Source organism: Cervus canadensis, chromosome 33 (genome assembly GCF_019320065.1).
Source record: "Cervus canadensis isolate Bull #8, Minnesota chromosome 33, ASM1932006v1, whole genome shotgun sequence".
In the NCBI taxonomy this organism is placed as follows: domain Eukaryota; kingdom Metazoa; phylum Chordata; class Mammalia; order Artiodactyla; family Cervidae; genus Cervus; species Cervus canadensis.
Genome location: NC_057418.1, coordinates 15028366 through 15048070, shown reverse-complemented (window position 1 = coordinate 15048070; position 19705 = coordinate 15028366). Strand labels below are relative to the sequence as shown.

The 19705-nt window shown below is 41.3% G+C and overlaps 2 protein-coding genes across 10 annotated transcripts in view; one reads left to right on the top strand and one right to left on the bottom strand.

Annotated features, from left to right (window-relative positions):
* Positions 1-19705, bottom strand: part of ADGRG6 (adhesion G protein-coupled receptor G6) — a 153919-nt gene that overhangs the window by 107979 nt on the left and 26235 nt on the right. The window lies entirely within an intron of this gene.
* On the top strand, positions 1810-19257 carry LOC122434224 (myosin-8-like). Its single transcript, XM_043457470.1, has 2 exons — positions 1810-1820; positions 15981-19257. Exon 2 carries the CDS (start codon positions 16117-16119, stop codon positions 19126-19128), a length of 3012 nt encoding a protein of 1003 aa, XP_043313405.1. The 5' UTR covers positions 1810-1820; positions 15981-16116; the 3' UTR covers positions 19129-19257.

Genomic DNA, 19705 nt, shown 5'->3' with positions numbered 1-19705 from the left:
ATTGCCAAATGCTGGAACTATGGGCCTCTTAAGAGGTGAACTGCACCAAAAAAGTGTTTTCTAGATTAACCCTAAATGGCAAGTTTTCCAGGCATGGGATCTGATTCAGATTACACTTTTGACATTCATTTCAATGAATGAAGTTCCGGTGATAAAGTTTTTTGTTTCTAAATTGGTTTTCATTGGTTAAATGCTCGTAGAATTACAGAACTCTAATTGGAACAGAATTACAGAGGGTCAAGTCCACTGTTTCATTTTCTAACCTAGAAGGAGGTTAAGAGAGGAGGATAGGAAGAAGAGGCAGGCACAGTGTCCAAGGCCACAGAGTTTTTTTACTCAACAGCTTAACTGTGATTAGAATTTTGCTCTCCATTCACATTTCCAAGCAAGGGATAAACCAAGATTTTGATTTTTCCATTAAAAAAAGTGTTCATTAAGTTCTTACACTATGCTAGGCAACCCAATTAAAGCAGATGCTATTAATAACCCTGTTGACATAGGGAACTATATTCTCTATTCAGTGATAAACCACAATGGAAAAGAATGTGAAAAAGAATATATACATACATAACTGAATCAGTGTGCTATACAGAAAAAATTAACATAACACTATAAATCAACTATACCTTAATAAAATAAATTTTATTTGATTCTTAATAATGAGTAAGGATATATTCTTTTGACTGTTTTCTTCATATATCCAAGGTTTTGTTTTACATGATGTACAAGTGAGCACCTATGACTATACACTCTAATCTTATTTAACTATAAATGCATTCATGTTCAGTCATACTTGACTCTTTTTGACCTTATGGACTACAACCCACCCGGTTCCTCTGTCCATGGGATTTTCCAGGCAAGAATACTGGAGTAGTTGCCATTTCCTCCTCCAGGGGATCTTCCCAACCCAGAGATCAAACTGTCTCCTGCAGTGCAGACAGATTCTTTATTGTTTGATTCATCCTAGAAGCCCACTATAAGCATACTTCTAAATTCTTACAAGTGACCTTACTATCATTATAACCTCCTACAGTTAACAGAGGAGCCCGGTGGGCTACAGTCCACGGGGTCGCAAAGAGTCAGACAGAACTGAGCTCACACAAACATAGTTGAATGCATACATTGGGAATTGAATAATACAGGGTTATTCACAAACAAGGAGACTTGTACACCGTAGATAATCAAGAAGTATTTGGCAATATACAAATTGCCACAGATGAATATTTACTCTCAGGAATACATCTGCATTTCATACTGTCTTCCTTGCAAAGTAACTTGCAGCAAATGTTGGTACTTAAGCATAACTACACTTAACTCCCACTTCTAATGTTTCTCTTTTCACAGATGTGTAGTTACTTACAGGAAAGACTACCTGGTCCCACTGACATATAAGCTACTGTTGAAATGCATTATTTATGGTTAACAAGATGTTAACTTTATTAAATGAGACTGCCTTAGCACTGCCTAACTCTGCATCTAATATTTGTCTGTAGGTCCAGAGCCAGAATTTCCAATGCGAACCACACCTGCAAAACACATGCATAAATAAAAATGTAACATAAGAGGGAATACTTACCCTGTTATGCTAAAAAGTAATACATGAGAATAAAAGCATAAAAAAGAAAAACCACCTGGTTTCTAAAGCTTCAGTGGTCTAAGGCAATCCAGAAACAATTATTTGGCATTAAATCTGGAGGGTTGTAATGAAAAGATTAAGTGGATAATTTCATAGTGGTTTTTATTTTGTACTTCTAGTAAAGTACACAATAATCCTTAAAGTCAAAACATCCCAGGAACATGGACAGTCTTGAAGAAGGCCTGTTTGTGACTGCCAAGTGTGACAGAGCACTGCACGAACTTAGCTCTTGATATCACAAAAGGTTTCTGTTTTTCAACAAAAGACAAAGTCAGTAAGGATGTGGAATGACAAGGCTGGGTACTCAAGCAAAGGAGAAGAAAAGGAAAAGAACAGCCAAAGCTGGTCTTGGTGCTCATTCTCGGCACTGTGCAGGGAAAGAAGAGATTCTAATTTTAGTGTGGTTCTAGAAAGCTCTGAGATTAGCCCTTATATAAAAGTGCTTGATTGATAGTTCCCAAATCAAATTCTTAGTTTCAGCACCTCATGCCAACTTTTACTCTTTGCAGGTATCCAGCTTCTTTGAAAGCATTCACAATGTTGTTACAACACCAAGGCCAAAGGGCAGTTTACAGTCTAGAAGGGATTCTCTACCTGGCTGGTCCTTGCATAAGCTCCGAGTGGTCTATTAACCTCCAGTAAGTGATGTGAAAGTGTGTAGTGTGTACACGGCAAGTGGTCAGACTCTCAGTAGAGTCCCTGACTCAAAAATGTGAAGAACACTATTAACAAATACAAATGTTTAATATCCAAGGTTTATACAATAGCTAAGACACATTACAAATTAACAACTGTTCTGAATGTGAACATTTCAGTATATAGAGGTAAAATTCTTACATTAATTTGGAGAGTAGATACAACATCAGTTAAATCCAATGGGATGTGGACTGTGTTTGTGTCTATAGAGATGTGGGGTGGCGGGACTTGAAAAGTTTCTAAACCTTTTAGCTATTGAGAGATAAGTCTATTTATATTTAGGATACTTTCAAGTCTGTGTGTGTGTGGGGCTGGGTGGATGGGTGGATGGATGAATAGGTAGATGATAGGTGTTATTATCGAAATGACAAAAAATAATTTAAATGGCTCAATTACACACCAGATGAAATTAAGAATTATATTTAACTTCTTTAAGATTGTTTTAAGGATTATAGTGTATAAATCTAATGATGCTAATTATAACTGTTTATGAAGTGGTAATTGCCTTGAGAACTTTTCGTATTAAAATATCAAAGAAAATTAATTTAGATATTTTAAAGTTTTAAAGCTAACATGAATCTGATGATATATCAATGCAAAGCTTTTAAACATTATTTAAAGTATTTGCTTTAAATTTTTTAATTTATGGAATATGATAGTCTCATTTAGAGTCTTCATTAAGAATTAAGTTATTGAACTACAACCAAAGAAAATTAGATTTTTCTCAACATAGTTTAAGACACAGCCTTAATATTACTAAATTGTCATTCTGACAATGAATTTTTTATGCCCTGTATTTCTTTCATTTCAGTATAATGTCAAAGATACAGGGCATAAGAAATTCATTGTCAGAATATTTGTAATTTTCAACATAAAAATTATATTTAAATTCGGTGTCAGACAAGTATATAAAATTATCAGACATTAACTATTCACTAACAGTGATATCACTAACAGTGATAATAACACTAACTAAAATATTCGTTTCATGTAAGTCCATAGGGATCCCTCCTGAGATGCTCTGGAAAGCGGTAGAAAGCCACATCCCTCAGGTAGGCAAGTACCTACTAACGCATGGGAGGGCAGAGTCAAGCTGAGCATGCCCAGTTATGCCTTCCATAGACTGCCAATCATTTAAATCCAGCAATAAAGTCAGCTTGGAGCTCCCTTCACAGGGAGGAACCATCAAAAGAAAGAGATGTTTCTCCCCAACATACGCTGTTGCCATTTTCCTGGGTGGTTGTGGTTTCATTGTTTGAGTCATATTGCAACAACCAGAAGAGTTTATATAAGATTAAAACAGAACCACAATCTATTTTGTTTTAATTATAACTTCCAAAAGACCAAGTGCAAAATTCTTAAACTCTGATGCCATTTCAATATATCCAATAGATGGACATTTTATTCACCTTAAAAGCTGCAGGCTCTTTTTGGCTACATAGTAGCGAACTCACAAAGGATAAAACGGTCTCTGAAATTTATTCAAAAAGGGGGGGAAAAAAAAGTGCCTACAGAGGCACCCCCTGGTGGAAGGGACATGGCACTGTTGGAAGCAGCCTGCCCAGCTGGTCCTGAAGCCCTCTGCACTTCAGCTGTCTCAGTTGCTCACCCTGACACTGGTCTCCAACGTCTCCATAGTCTGAAAGTACAGCATGACTCAGGTATGGAGGGGGTCGAATATGAAGCCACGCTGTCTGGGGGTGCTTTCTCGCTAGCTCTTCTATCCATCTGAGCTTGGACAGTTGTAAGATGTCTCACAAATTCAGTTTTGCTCATCCGCAGAACAATAATAATACCACTCCTCTGAAAAGACTGTCATAAAAGATGATAATATAAATGCCTATATATATATATAGTTATACATCATGTCCAGCACAGTAACTTAGAACATGCCTCAATATGTATGTCTTGACTGTTACATTGTTAGTAGAATAGTATATTTGATTACCAGTAGCATACACTATAGCTGCTATGATGTAATAGGTGAACTATTTGAACCCAAAACTGAAGCTTCAGTTAAGGTAGTTGTTTTTCCTATCATATAAGACAGCAAAACATAAAATAGAGAACCTTTAAGTAGTCCCCAACTACAGTCTTATCTGTAAGTATAATAAAACTAGTTATGAGGAGGAATTTGCACTTTCTGAACTACTCTTTAGAGCAAAGTCAGTCTTACAACAAAGCTATAACATGCACATTGTTTCAGAGATAACTAACCAGGTGTTTTGTGCCAGTATGTCCCAGCCATCTACTTCCTCCCCAAAAAGGAAAATAGCAGCAACGCTGTCCTCCAGTGGAGCTTGAGTCAAATCCATAAATTTAGTCTGCTGTGATGTCTTTCTCCCGAGAGAAGTCTGAGCAGCAGTGCAGGGAAGGGCAGACAGCGGCCTTGCTATCACCCAGAAAGGAGGGGAAAGACATCATGAAAGTCTCTCTGAGTAACACACACAACTGTGACTAATGTATTAGTTGGCTGCTTTTTGTTCCTTCACATTTACAAAATTATATGGTCACTCCAGTTCCCGAGCTCTTAAAGGCTGGTTAGAATCCTCCAAGGAAACTTCCAACCTGGGTCTGTCTTGACGTCCCACCTTTGTGGTCTCTGAGAGTATCACATGTTCTTGAGGTTGTGTTCTTCCTCAGCCTCCAAGAAATACTCTTGGGTTTTCTCCTTATTCATTAAGTTTGCTTTTATTACTACCTTCTCTGATTGTTTTCCCTTCTCTTTCCGTACATTTTGCTCAGCTCAAAGGTTTCTTTTCTTTTCCCCTGATAGTCTAAGTCATGTCCAACTCTTTGAGACCCCATGTACTATATATTCCATAGAATTCTCCAGGCCAGAATACTGGAGTGGGTAGCCTTTCCCTTTTCCAGAGGATCTTCCCAACCCAGGGATTGAACCCAGGTGGCTCCTGCATTGCGGGCGGATTATTTATCAGCTGAGCCACAAGGGAAGCCAAGAATACAGGAGAGGGTAGCCTATCCCTTCTCCAGAGGATCTTAATGACCCAGGAGTCAAACTGGGGTCTCCTGCATTGCAGATTCTTTACCAACTGAACTACAGACTAGTTCCAAATTGGGAAAGGAATACATCAAGGTTGCATATTGTCACTCTGCTTATTTAACTTACATGCAGAGTACATCATGCTGAGCTAGATGAAGCACAAGCTGGAATCATGATTGCTGGGAGAAATATCAATAACCTCAGATACACAGATGTCACCATCCTTATGGCAGAAAGTGAAGAACTAAAGAGCCTCTTGTTGAAAGTGAAAGAGGAGAGTGAAAAAGTTGGCTTAAAACTCGACATTCAGAAAACTAAGATCATGGCATCTGGTCCCATCACTTCATGGCAAATAGATGGGGAAACTGGAAACAGTGAAAGACTTTACTTTTTGGGAGTTCCAAATTCACTGCAGATGGTGATTGCAGCCATGAAATTAAAAGACACTTGCTCCTTGGAAGAAAAGCTATGACCAACTTAGACAGCATATTAAGAGGTAGAGACATTACTTTGCCAACAAAAGCCCGTCTAGTCAAAGCCATGGTTTTTCCTGTAGTCATGTATGGATGTGAGAGCTGGACTATAAAGAAAGCTGAGCACCAAAGAATTGATGCTTTTGAACTGTGGTGTTGGAGAAGACTCTTGAGAGTCCTTTGGACAGCAAGGAGATCAAACCAGTCAATCCTACAGGAAATCACTCCTGAATATTCATTGGAAGGACTGCTGCTGAAGCTGTAACTCCAATACTTTGGCCCTAATGCAAAAAACTGACTCATTAGAAAAGATCCTGATGCTGAGCAAGCTTGAAGGCAGCAGGAGAAGGGGATGACAGACGATGAGATGGTTGGATGGCATCACCAATTCGATGGACATGAGTTTGAGCAAGCTCTGGGAGTTGGTGATGGACAAGGAAGCCCGGCATGTTGCAGTCCATGGGTTGCAAAGAGTCAGACACGACTGAGCAAGTGAACTGAACTGAACTGATAGTCTCATCTTTGAAATTTCATTGCACTTTAGGTTGTGTCCTCCATGTAAATAATTCCCAAATCTGCATCTCCATTCTTCACCTCTGTCCCATTCGCTGGTTCTCCATTTGTGGCTCCAGATGGACACAAGCACCTGCTCCCACAATGATACCCTCGAGACCCTTTTCTCCCCCATGAGCTTCCCGTTTCAATTAAAGGCAACTCTGTCCTTCCAGGAGCTGATTTCTCACTACATCTGCCCTAGACCACAACTTTTCTCACCTAGACTTTTTATCCTTCCCTTCTCTTTTCTAATCCTTCCTTCCCACCATAACCAAACTAACAGTTATGAAACAAAGCTCATTATCATGTCCATCTTTATTTAAAAAATAAAAAAAGTTTGCAAAAGAAATTAGGTGTCCACCAAAGCCCAAACATATGAACCTGAAATTCAAGTTCCTCCATTCCCTAACATGGATTTCTGATTGTTTTTCCTCAATACCGTCCTCCAATCAGCTATAGGAAAGGACAGTATTTGCCCTGTAGCCTCTGACACATGTCTTTTGCTAACTCTGCATTAGTTCTTTCCTCCAACAGAATTATACAATACAGGCACACCTTGGAGATATTGTGGGTTTGGTTCCAGACCACTGCAGTAAAGTGAAATATTGCAATAGAGTAAATTACATGAATTTTTTTGTTTCCCAGTGCATATAAAAGTTATGTTCACACTGTACTGCAGTATATTATGCATACAACAGTATTATGTCTAAAAAAACACAATGCACATACCTTAATTTAAAAATACTTTATTGATTAAAAAATGCTAACCATCATTTGAGCTTTCAGTGAGTTATCATTTTTTTACAATAGTAACATCAAAGATCACTGATCACAGATCACCATTATAAATATAATAATGATGAAAGAACTTGAAATTTTGTGAGAACCACCAAAATGTGACCCAGAGACACTAAGTGAGCAAATGTTTTTGCGACAATGATGCCACGGGCCAGGAAGACTTGCTCAGTGCAAAGTTGCCAAAAACCTTCAATTTGTCAAAAACACAGTATCTGTGGAGTACAATAAAGTTAAATGCAATAAAATGAGGTGTGCCTATATAAATGTAACAGATAAATTCTTTTCCAGATGTATTTATGTCCATCACAAATCACCTTCAATATGACTTTCAAAAGAATCTCCTACTCTGGTTGTTTTCCTCTAACATATATTATTTTGAATTTCATTTGATTACTTTCGTAAGGAGCTTGCCTGGTGGCTCAGACAGTAAAGAATCTGCCTGCAATGTAAGAGACCTGGCTTCAATACCTGGGTCAGGAAGATCCCCTGGAGAAGGAAATGGTTACCCGCTCCAGTATTCTGGCCTGGAGAATTCCATGGACAAAGGGCTGTCAAGCTAATCTTATTTCATACGCCCAAGTCCCTCCCCGTGTATATTAAAGTATATTTATGAAAAACAGTAAACCTTTGAGTATGAAAGAGAAATAAGGTGTAACCAAAACAGTCACGGAATCACAGTCTTGGCAAGGAACCTTCAGGTTCATCACAGTTCATCATGATGTGAACTGTGACCCTCTGCTGGAACCCCCGATGGCACCCCTGCCAGACAAAGTTCTGGCTGCTGCCTGATTCTGCAGCAGGAGGAAGCTCATTTCTTTAGAGGATAGGACATTCCATTGTTGGCAGCTCTTATTGTTAGAAAGTTCTTCCTTACTCTGGGCCAAGACATACTTCCTGGTAACTTTCCCTCATTACTCCCAGCTCTAGTGCTACAAACATTTGGCCTTCTGTTATTCAGGACAGTTAGGTAATAGGATTCCTACAGTCTGTTAACGTTTGCAAAACCAGTGTATTGTTTTATGGGGCCCGGGATGGCATAGTCTGGATATATGTCATATGCTAACCAATGTCATATATGTCTATGCTGTCTGGTAATGTGGATTAGTTTTACCTTTCTTTTTTTACCACTTTCTTCCTTTAGCCAAACTTGCGGTTTTGATTCTATTGCCTACATGAAATGGCCTTTTTTTTCCTAGCTTCCCCACTGGATTATTTCTTCTACCTTCTGTCTTTCTGCTGCTGCTGCTAAGTCACGTCAGTTGTGTCCAACTCTGTGCGACCCCATAGACGGCAGCCCACCAGGCTCCCCCGTCCCTGGGATTCTCCAGGCAAGAACACTGGAGTGGGTTGCCATTTCCTTCTCCAATTCATGAAAGTGAAAAGGGAAAGTGAAGTCGCTCAGTCGTGTCCGACTCTTAGTGACCCCATGGACTGCAGCCTACCAGGCTCCTCTGTCCATGGGATTTTCCAGGCAAGAGTACTGGGGTGGGGTGCCATTGCCTTCTCCGTCTTTCTGCTACTGACCATATTTCTAGCATTTCAAGTTGAGAAGTCATACTTTGAGTCTCACTGTGGAAACATCTTAAAACTACCAGAGAACAGACAGCCGTACCCATTCATTGGGAGTTACTGGAAAATCCACTCTCCTCCCCCAGTCAACAATCTTGCATCATTAATTGGCAATAATTTATACCAGCTTTCTTTCAGCAAACACCATTAGTTTATAGATATATTGCCCCTTGAAAAAGATTAGCAAAAATCCAGTTGAATTAAGGGGAATGATAGTGTGGGCAGGGCACAGGATTGGAGACGGAAGGCCTGAATCAAGCCCTCCCTGCCTCAAAGACCCTAAGGTGATGATGGGCAAGTCAATTAACTTCTCTGCAGTTCAATTTCCTCATCCCTAAATAACAATAACAAACCACAGGTACCAGAGACATCTAACCTTCTTTCAGCCACACTGTAGCGTGACATGCGCATTTTTACCTTCATCCTCAAAAGATCTAAACAGTAAATACTGTTTCCAAGTTCCCAGGACCCAAAACCTAAAGATGATGAAGGTGAGTTAACAATCCAGTTGACCTGATTCCAACACCCACACTTGCACATAACACACACTAAAATAAGGAAAAAGAATTTTCTGATAATCAAGGCCTATCATATTTTAGGAGTCTAATGACATATGCAAACACTTAGTGAATAGTAAAATAGTTTAGAAGGGATAAAACCCTATCAAACCAACAGTGACTACGCTTGGTGATGAATTAAAATGAGTCATCATACAGTCCTCATTTTCTAGCCATCCAGGCCTCTCATTCTGTCTGAAGTTGTTTCCTGGGTGGGTCTAATCACTGAGACATTGATTACTTGACAAATTCAAGAAAGAAGATAACTTCACGTTGTCTCATTAATCAAGTCTTGTATCATATACTCTCTTTGCTGTGACATGGGAGGCAAATGACAGGATCATACTTTTCCAGTGTTATCACCATTCGGATGATGTAAGACTGTTCAAACACCTCTGAGTCGGGAGGTGAGTGCCAGGCTATTTTTATGCTCAGCAGACTTCCTAGTGTAGGTAGCTGGGATGGAAACTAGACAGCACACGGACACTCCCACTTGCTACACCTTCCAAGCATCTGGACAGAAGTCCTTCCCTGAAAGGTTTAAGAACTCCTATCGGCCTCTTCCTTGGGCCATAATCCTTCAGACCACACTATAGTTTTTCCCTTGTTTCTCTGGAGTGGGAGAGAAAGGGCCTCAGGGACATTTCTACTAAATCACATATACAGAGAAAGAAGGTCTGGATGAAACCCCAAAGATAAGAAAAGATGTACTGATATATAAAATAAACATTATCTTTATCTCTCTTGCAAAAGCTATCATTTCTTGGCTTGGTCAATAATTGTGTTTTATGGCCACACAACACCCAAGCTTCATAGCAAGATTTATGAGGAAAGGAAGTCATTTCCTCGAGAAACTGCCTTGGAATGAGGTAGCTCATTATCTAAGCCAGCAGAATGTCAACTCTGCTTAACCCAGACTTCCTTCACAAATGAGGCAAAAAACATCCTGGTTAAAAACATTCTAGTTTAGTGGAGAATAGAGAAAGGTCATCAGGCCAATATTCACATAATCTACTTTTATTAAAAATAAAAAACTTTCTATCTCTATGGAATGTCATCTAGTGCTTACATATGCTTACATTTCTTCATGAACTGAATTATAGATTAGTGAATTGAGATTATCACTAATATGCCAGAACATGCTACTACTCATCACTATGCTAGCAAGTTCAGTATTCGCATTTTTTTTCAAGGAAGGAAGGGAAGCTATTATATATTATAGAGATACAGTCATGCTATAAAGTAATCAACAAGGGGTAATCTACCCATGTGTTGACATTAAACTGTTACATTTACTGTTAGAAGAACTGAGTGCCAGGCCTGAATTTATATGCGCTTTCTCTTTTTCTGGAACTCCAATAATATATATTTTAGATTTGACAATATTTTGTTCTAAAGATCTGTATTTAATTTCCTCTTTGTAAAGCTCTCATTGACACAAAGCATCAATACGGTCCTGAATTGTAAAAATGCAGCTAACTTTTTTGAGACAACAACATTTCTTTGCATCTCATTAAAAGATGGCCTAACATATGACAAAAAAATTAACATGAAAACATGCCAAATTCCACAAGCTGTGAATTAAGTTGATTAGTTAATGGAGAGGGGGTGGGAAAACTAGTGACACATATTTTCCTACTTAGTCATAAGCACACTAAAAAAGAGAGAGGGAGAGAGGGGGAGAGCAATTTTTTAAAAAATAGAGCCGAGGGCAATAGTTTTCATGAACTTTTCTGTTCCATTAACCCTGCTAAGAGTGATCAATATTGTCGCTTTAAAATTGTCTTAAATATATACCAATTTAGATCTATAGTCTGTGAACACAGTGCATTTCAGAACAATTTTCATCTATGAAAATAAAACAAGGTTAAGTTAAAGACATTTCTAAAAAGTTTTCTTTTAGCATCCTTTTCAGAGGGTCATGTCATTGTTGGATTCCCACTGCATTTTCGTCATTGAGAGTGATGATTATACCAGCAAACACAGAACAGAAGAATCTTTTTTCATTTCTGACCCTGCAAGATGAGATCACAGAAAGCTCACACAAAGCCCATGGGCTGCAGGACATGTTTCACTGGGCCTAGAAAGACACAGCCCTCTTCACTGTGACTTTCTTTGAACTACAGGCTTTAAAGGAGCCGTAAGAGTTGAGGTGGGTGGGGGTGGAGGGAGGAAGAGAGGGAGGAACAGAGGCAAGAAGAAGAGGCAGTGTATCTTCTCAGAACAGAGGCATCGGGATGGCAAAAGTTAGGACTGAATGGGGAAACACTAAAAACTCCAGGACAATGGAAAAATATTAGCCTTTATTGAAAAAATTTTTTTTTCTTTTCCTGTTATATCCACATCACTCACAGCATTTCTGACCTCAACTCCAAAGGAGACTGGGCTTCATCAGTGACTTTCAGGCAAAGACAAGTTTTGCTTCTGTCCTGCCATGGGAAAAGCTGTTGATCAACCCTTGTTACATAAATGAAGCTCAAAACACTCTTTTTGAAAATAATTCTCAAATGTCTTTACACGGGCAAGAACTCCATGCTTTAAAAAATATTGTGCTACAGTTCCTCTGACATATAACAAATTGAAAATTTACTTTTCAAGATACAAAGAACATGTTTTTATACTCTAGTAATAAAAACGGAAACAGTAAGTTGTAAATTCCTTCTCCTCAAAACCCCAAATGGAAGCCCATTAGGGAAAAAGGCATATAAACTGTTTTCAACTTTCAGCCCACTGAATGCATTCAATACTACATGGTTGTAAGAGATCAAATCTGTCTTCTCAAGCATATTTTGTTTCTTTTCCTGTGGGGAAAAGGCAAGGTATCAAATATCATCTGTTTCTTGATGCTGAACAGAATATAGAAAACCCTGACTCCAAAAATGGATCTGGTGACCTGGTTATAATGACACTAAGGGTTAGGGGAAGACCTTTTCTTAATATGGTTTTCATGATTAATGAATGATATTACCGTATTTACTCTCACATCTTTCCGGCTTGCAGAAGCCCCCCTGTCTTGAGAATACCATCAAGAAAAAAATGTTTTCACCACCTAATTTCTAACCTCCCCTTACCCTGTTTTTCTGCTTATTAAAAAAAAAAAAATGCAGTGGCAAATAAAAAAAAAATTTCTTTCAGCAGAACATTTTTTTTTTCCTTTTCAGGACCTGTTAAAGACTAAAATAAAGGAGCCAACAGCTGCTGGCGATGGTCTGCAGTGAAGAGTGAAGTTCAAGAGCAGCACTTGCATACCTAGCCTTTGCATGCCCGTCCCCTACCATCTCTTTTCCTACCCTCTTCCCGTTATAGTGGCAGATTGGTGGCAGATGTATGACTATCACAAACTTATGGGAGGAATAACAAAGCTTAAGGAGTAAACTGGAAATTCCTCAGCAACCTAAGCAGTAAAAGCACCAATGTTTAAATGAAAAAGAAACTTTCAGCACAAAAACACCTTTCCACCACCTCCAGGGTCCTATTATTTACCTTTTGTGTGGATCACAACAGCAATGACGGGGATGGCAGCTTTCTACAAATAACAGTTATTCACTGAAATAAAGAGGAAACACTGGAAATTGTAGAGTAAGGTCACTGTTAGAATTTTTATTTTATTAACTATCATGAGAAATGTCATGGATTTATAAAAATAGATGTTAAACGTTGCAGCAGATGGCTGATGCCCAAAAGTTGCATGCTTATGTCATCACTTACTTCCCTTTCAAAAGTGAAAACATTAGAGGAGAAAAAGGAATATTACATTGAAATGATTTTTGAGCACAAACATTCTCTTTATGCCACTTTAAGCTATTAATAGGTTATTAAGATAAACAAGCAAACAACATTTGGAAAGGAAAAACAACTGCTAATGAGACATGCACGTTACTGCACTAACCCCGGAAAAGTCTTCTCAATTGGTGGTTTTCCCTAAAGTTCATTTTTAAGATCCTTGGTTGAAATAAAATATTATTTTTCAAAATAATATTTACTTGGTGAATAACTATTCACCCTGCTAAAAATTATAGCAAACACTTCATTGGTACTTTCCAGGAGATCAGGCTCTGCTAAATATGTTACATGGATTCTTTTACTGAATTGCCACAATGACCCTAGGAAGTAGGAACTATGGTGACTTCATTCCACAGAGAAGTAACTTTTCCCGAGGCCACATCCCTGGTACACAAGCAGGAGGACCAGTATTTCCAACTCACAGTTTGTCTTCAGAGCCCATGTACTGAACCATTGCACTCTCCCATCTCAGGCAGTCAACATGAGGGATGCGGATATCAACAAGAACAAATGCTAGATAGACTCCTTGGATACATCAAGGAAAAAAAAGGAAATTTAATTAACCAGAATTTCAACTGCAATGAATGAGTTAAAACAGTGGACCTCAAACTTTAGCCTGCGTGGGAATCGCTTTGGAGGGCTTGTTTACAGGTAAACTGCTGGACCCCACACCCAGAGTTTCTGAGTCAGCAGGCAAGGGGCCCAAGAATGTACATTTCTCCCAAGTTCCCAGATGATACTGATAGTGTTTGGCCCCGAACCAGATCGCACGCTAATTACCACTGGTATAAAACATCATCCTGGTGATACTTTGATTGAAACATAAGGGGCGAATTTTTTGAGTACTGTTACTGAATGAAAATCAGGCATATAATAAATACCTAGCCTGACTCCTGCTTAAGGAGATGAGGTAAATTTAATCAGAAAAGGATGGGCATGTGAGGGTGTGTGACTCTTCATAGCCTCTGCTTGTTTGGTATCTGTGGGCCGTTTAGGGATCTGTGGTGGTGGTGGGTTAGTTGATAAGTCATGTCTGACTCTTGCGATCCCATGGACTGTAGCCTGCTAAGGCTCCTCTGTCTATGGGATTAGCCAGGCAAGCATACTGGAAGTGATTGCCATTTCCTTCTCCAGGGGATCTCCCTGACCCAGGGATCAAACCCTGCTCTCCTGCATTGCAGGCAGATTCTTCATCAACTGAGCCACCAGGGAAGCCCTTGGGGATCTACTTCTCACATTAATTAACGAACTGGCACTAGGAGCCAGAAGAACTATGTGCTGGTTCTTATACTACACAACTATGATTAAATATTCAATTCAGTCTCCTCTGGAACACAGGAACAATAATTCCCTCCCTTTTTAAATTTTTCTTAAATGCACCAAAAAGCAATGTACAAAATAAAGCAGCATTACTGAGACACTGATTTAATTTGATTTAATACTACCGCACAATTGAACTCATCTCACACGCTAGTAAAGTAATGCTCAAAATTCTCCAAGCCAGGCTTCAGCAATACGTGAACCATGAACTTCCAGATGTTCGAGCTGGTTGTAGAAAAGGCAGAGGAACCAGAGATAAAATTGCCAACGTCCGCAGAATCATCGAAAAAGCAAGAGAGTTCCAGAAAAACATCTATTTCTGCTTTATTGACTATTCCAAAGCCTTTGACTGTGTGGATCACAATAAACTGTGGGAAATTCTCAAAGAGATGGGCATACCAGACCACCTGACCTGCCTCTTGAGAAACCTGTATGCAGGTCAGGAAGCAACAGTTAGAACTGGACATGGAACAGCAGACTGGTTCCAAATAGGAAAAGGAGTATGTCAAGGCTGTATATTGTCACCCTGCTTATTTAATTTATATGCAGAGCATATCATGAGAAACGCTGGGCTGGAGGAAGCACAAAGTGGAATCAAGATTGTCGGGAGAAATATCAACAACCTCAGATATGCAGATGACACCACCCTTATGGCAGAAAGTGAAGAAGAACTAAAGAGCCTCTTGATGAAAGTGAAAGAGGAGAGTGGAAAAGTTGCCTTAATACTCAACATTCAGAAAACTAAGATCATGGCATCCGGTCCCATCACTCCATGGCAAATAGATGGGGAAACAGTGGAAACAGTGGCTGACTTTATTTTTCTGGGCTCCAAAATCACTGCAGATGGTGATTGCAGCCGTGAAATTAAAAGATGCTTACTCCTTGTAAGGAAAGTTATGACCAACCTAGATGGCATATTAAAAAGCAGAGACATTACTTTGCCAACAAAGGTCTGTCTAGTCAAGGCTATGGTTTTTCCAGTAGTGATGTATGGATGTGAGAGTTGGACTATAAAGAAAGCTGAGCGCCGACAAATTGATGCTTTTGAACTGTGGTATTGAAGACTCTTGAGAGTCCCTTGGACTTCAAGGAGATCCAACGAGTCCATCCTAAAGGAGATCGGTCCTGGGTGTTCATTGGAAGGACTGATGTTGAAGCTGAAACTCCAATACTCTGGCCACCTGATGCGAAGAGCCGACTCACTGGAAAAGACCCTGATGCTGGGAAAGATTGAGGGCAGCAGAAGGGGACGACAAAGGATGAGATGGTTGGATGGCATCACTGACTCAATGGACATGGGTTTGAGTAAACTTCAGGAGTTGGTGATGGACAGGGAGGCCTGGCGTGCTGCGATTCATGGGGTCACAAAGAGTCGGACAAGATTGAGTGACTGAACTGAACTGAACTGAATCTCTAAATGTAGGACTTCTGTTTCTTTAGAGATTACTTTTTATACCGGTTTATGATTATTGATCCTAATGATGAGTCTGGATTAGAGCATATTTTAATTCAAAAATTTCCTAAAGAGAGACAATGAAAGTGGAAAAATTGAAAAGGAGTTTACCCTTATAAAAATAACTGACTTTTAGAGTTCAAGGAATCTCCCCTTAGGAAGCTGATGCCTTGGCTGATGCAGAGGAAAGGTGTGAGCAACTGATTAAGAACAAAATCCAGCTGGAGGCTAAGATCAAGGAGGTGACTGAGAGAGCCGAGGATGAGGAAGAGATGAATGCTGAGCTGACGGCCAAGAAGAGGAAACTGGAGGACGAATGTTCGGAACTGAAGAAAGACATAGATGACCTTGAGCTGACACTGGCCAAGGTTGAGAAGGAGAAACATGCCACAGAGAATAAGGTTAAAAACCTCACAGAAGAGATGGCCGGCCTGGATGAAGTCATAGCTAAGCTGACCAAGGAGAAAAAGGCCCTCCAGGAGGCCCATCAGCAGACCCTGGATGACCTGCAGGCAGAAGAGGACAAAGTCAACACCCTGAACAAAGCAAAAGCCAAGCTAGAGCAGCAAGTGGATGATCTTGAAGGGTCTCTGGAACAAGAAAAGAAACTTCGAATGGATCTAGAAAGAGCCAAGAGGAAACTGGAGGGTGACCTGAAATTGGCCCAAGAATCCATAGTAGATATAGAAAACGACAAACAGCAACTTGATGAGAAACTTAAAAAGAAAGAATTTGAAATCAGCAATCTGCTAAGCAAAATTGAAGATGAGCAGGCAGTAGAAATTCAACTACAGAAGAAGATCAAAGAGTTGCAGGCCCGCATCGAGGAGCTGGAGGAGGAGATCGAGGCCGAGCGCGCCTCCCGCGCCAAAGCAGAGAAGCAGCGCTCAGACCTCTCCCGGGAACTGGAGGAGATCAGCGAGCGGCTGGAAGAAGCCGGAGGGGCCACTTCCGCCCAGATTGAGATGAACAAGAGGCGCGAGGCCGAGTTCCAGGAGACGCGCCGGGACCTGGAGGAGGCCACGCTGCAGCACAAGGCCACGGCGGCCGCTCTTCGCAAGAAGCACGCGGACAGTGTGGCCGAGCTGGGGGAGCAGATCGACAACCTGCAGAGGGTCAAGCAGAAGCTGGAGACGGAGAAGAGCGAGATGAAGATGGAGATCGACGACCTCAGCAGTAACGCAGAGACCGCTGCCAAAGCCAAGGGAAACCTTGAAAAGATGTGTCGCACTCTAGAAGATCAAGTGAGTGAACTTAAGACAAAAGAGGAGGAGCAGCAGCGGCTGATCAACGACCTGACAGCTCAGAGAGCGCGTCTGCAGACGGAAGCCGGTGAATATTCCCGACAACTGGATGAGAAGGATGCTTTGGTCTCTCAGCCTTCAAGGACCAAGCAAGCATCTACTCAGCAGATTTTGGAACTGAAACGTCAGCTAGAGGAAGAAACTAAAGCCAAGAACGCCCTGGCCCACGCCCTGCAGTCCTCCCGCCACGACTGTGACCTGCTGCGGGAACAGTACCAGGAGGAGCAGGAGGGCAAGGCCGAGCTGCAGAGGGCGCTGTCCAAGGCCAACAGCGAGGTGGCCCAGTGGAGGACCATGTACCAGACGGACGCCATCCAACACACGGAGGAGCTGGAGGAGGCCAAGAAGAAGCTGGCCCAGCGTCTGCAGGAAGCCGAGGAACACGTAGAAGCGGTGAATGCCAAATGTGCCTCCCTTGAGAAGACCAAGCAGCGGCTCCAGAATGAGGTTGAGGACCTCATGCTCGACGTGGAGAGGTCCAATGCTGCCTGCGCGGCTCTCGATAAGAAGCAGAGGAACTTTGACAAGGTCCTATCAGAATGGAAACAGAAGTATGAGGAAACTCAGGCTGAACTCGAGGCCTCCCAGAAGGAGTCCCGCTCTCTCAGCACTGAGCTGTTCAAAGTCAAGAATGCCTATGAGGAGTCCCTGGACCAACTTGAAACCCTAAAGAGAGAAAACAAGAACTTGCAGCAGGAGATTTCCGACCTCACTGAGCAGATTGCTGAGGGAGGGAAGCAAATCCATGAACTGGAAAAAATAAAGAAGCAAGTGGAACAAGAGAAATGTGAGATCCAGGCTGCTTTAGAGGAAGCAGAGGCATCTCTTGAACATGAAGAGGGAAAGATCCTGCGTATCCAGCTGGAGTTGAACCAGGTCAAGTCTGAAGTGGACAGGAAAATTGCTGAAAAAGATGAAGAAATCGAACAGCTGAAGAGGAACCACATTAGAGTTGTGGAGACCATGCAGAGCACATTGGATGCTGAGATCAGGAGCAGGAATGATGCCCTGAGAGTCAAGAAGAAGATGGAGGGAGATCTCAATGAAATGGAGATCCAGCTGAACCATGCCAATCGCTTGGCTGCAGAGAGCTTGAGGAACTACAGGAACACCCAAGGAATCCTGAAGGATACCCAGCTCCACCTGGATGATGCTCTTCGGGGCCAGGAGGACTTGAAGGAGCAGCTGGCGATCGTGGAGCGCAGAGCCAACCTGCTGCAGGCTGAGATCGAGGAGCTGCGGGCCACCCTGGAGCAGACGGAGAGGAGCAGGAAGATCGCAGAGCAGGAGCTCCTGGATGCCAGTGAGCGCGTCCAGCTCCTGCACACCCAGAACACCAGCCTGATCAACACAAAGAAGAAACTGGAGAATGATGTTTCACAACTCCAGAGTGAAGTGGAAGAAGTAATTCAAGAATCACGCAATGCAGAAGACAAAGCCAAGAAGGCCATCACTGATGCGGCCATGATGGCTGAGGAGCTAAAGAAGGAGCAGGACACCAGTGCCCACCTGGAGCGGATGAAGAAGAACCTGGAGCAGACGGTGAAGGACCTGCAGCACCACCTGGACAAGGCTGAGCAGCTGGCCCTGAAGGGCGGGAAGAAGCAGATCCAGAAGCTGGAGGCCAGGGTATGTGAACTTGAAGGAGAGGTTGAAAGTGAGCAGAAACGTAATGCTGAGGCTATTAAAGGTTTACGGAAACATGAGAGAAGAGTAAAGGAGCTCACCTACCAGACTGAGGAAGACCGCAAGAATGTACTCAGGTTGCAGGACCTGGTAGATAAATTACAAGCGAAGGTGAAATCATACAAGAGACAAGCTGAGGAGGCTGAGGAACAATCCAACACTAATCTCGCCAAACTCCGCAAGCTCCAACACGAGCTGGAGGAGGCCGAGGAACGGGCTGACATTGCCGAGTCTCAGGTCAACAAGCTGCGGGTGAAGAGCCGGGAGATTCACACAAAAGTCAGTGCGGAGTGAACACACCTGCCTGCTGCTGCCAAGGGCCTAAAGAAATGCACAAAATGTGCTACTTTGGGTCACTTGCTTTGTGACATTTATTCTCTTAATGTTGAATAAATAAAAACCATAGTGAACTGAAAAAAAAAATAAATAAAAAAATAACTGACTTTTAAACAATAAAATGAAGAGAGACTCGTTACACAGTCCTCTTGAGGAGAATGAATAGGAACAGAAGAAAAGGTGGGGTAACAATTTAAGCACAAGTACAAGAGTTCTGTTATTACACAGTTATCAAGAAAATGGAAATAAAAGCAAAAATAAACAAATGGGACCTAATTAAATTTAAAAGCTTTTGCACAATGAAGGAAACTATAAGCAAGGTGAAAACACAGCCTTCAGAATGGGAGAAAATAATAGCAAACGAAGCAATGGACAAAGAATTAATCTCAAAAATATACAAGCAGTTCATGCAGCTCAATTCCAGAAAAATAAATGACCCAATCAAAAAATGGGCCAAAGAACTAAACAGACATTTCTCCAAAGAAGACATACAGATGGCTAACAAACACATGAAAAGATGCTCAACATTACTCAT

Bases quoted from the DNA above. Each gene is read 5' to 3' on its own strand.
- LOC122434224 (XM_043457470.1), top strand. From the start codon at position 16,117: ATGAATGCTGAGCTGACGGCCAAGAAGAGGAAACTGGAGGACGAATGT.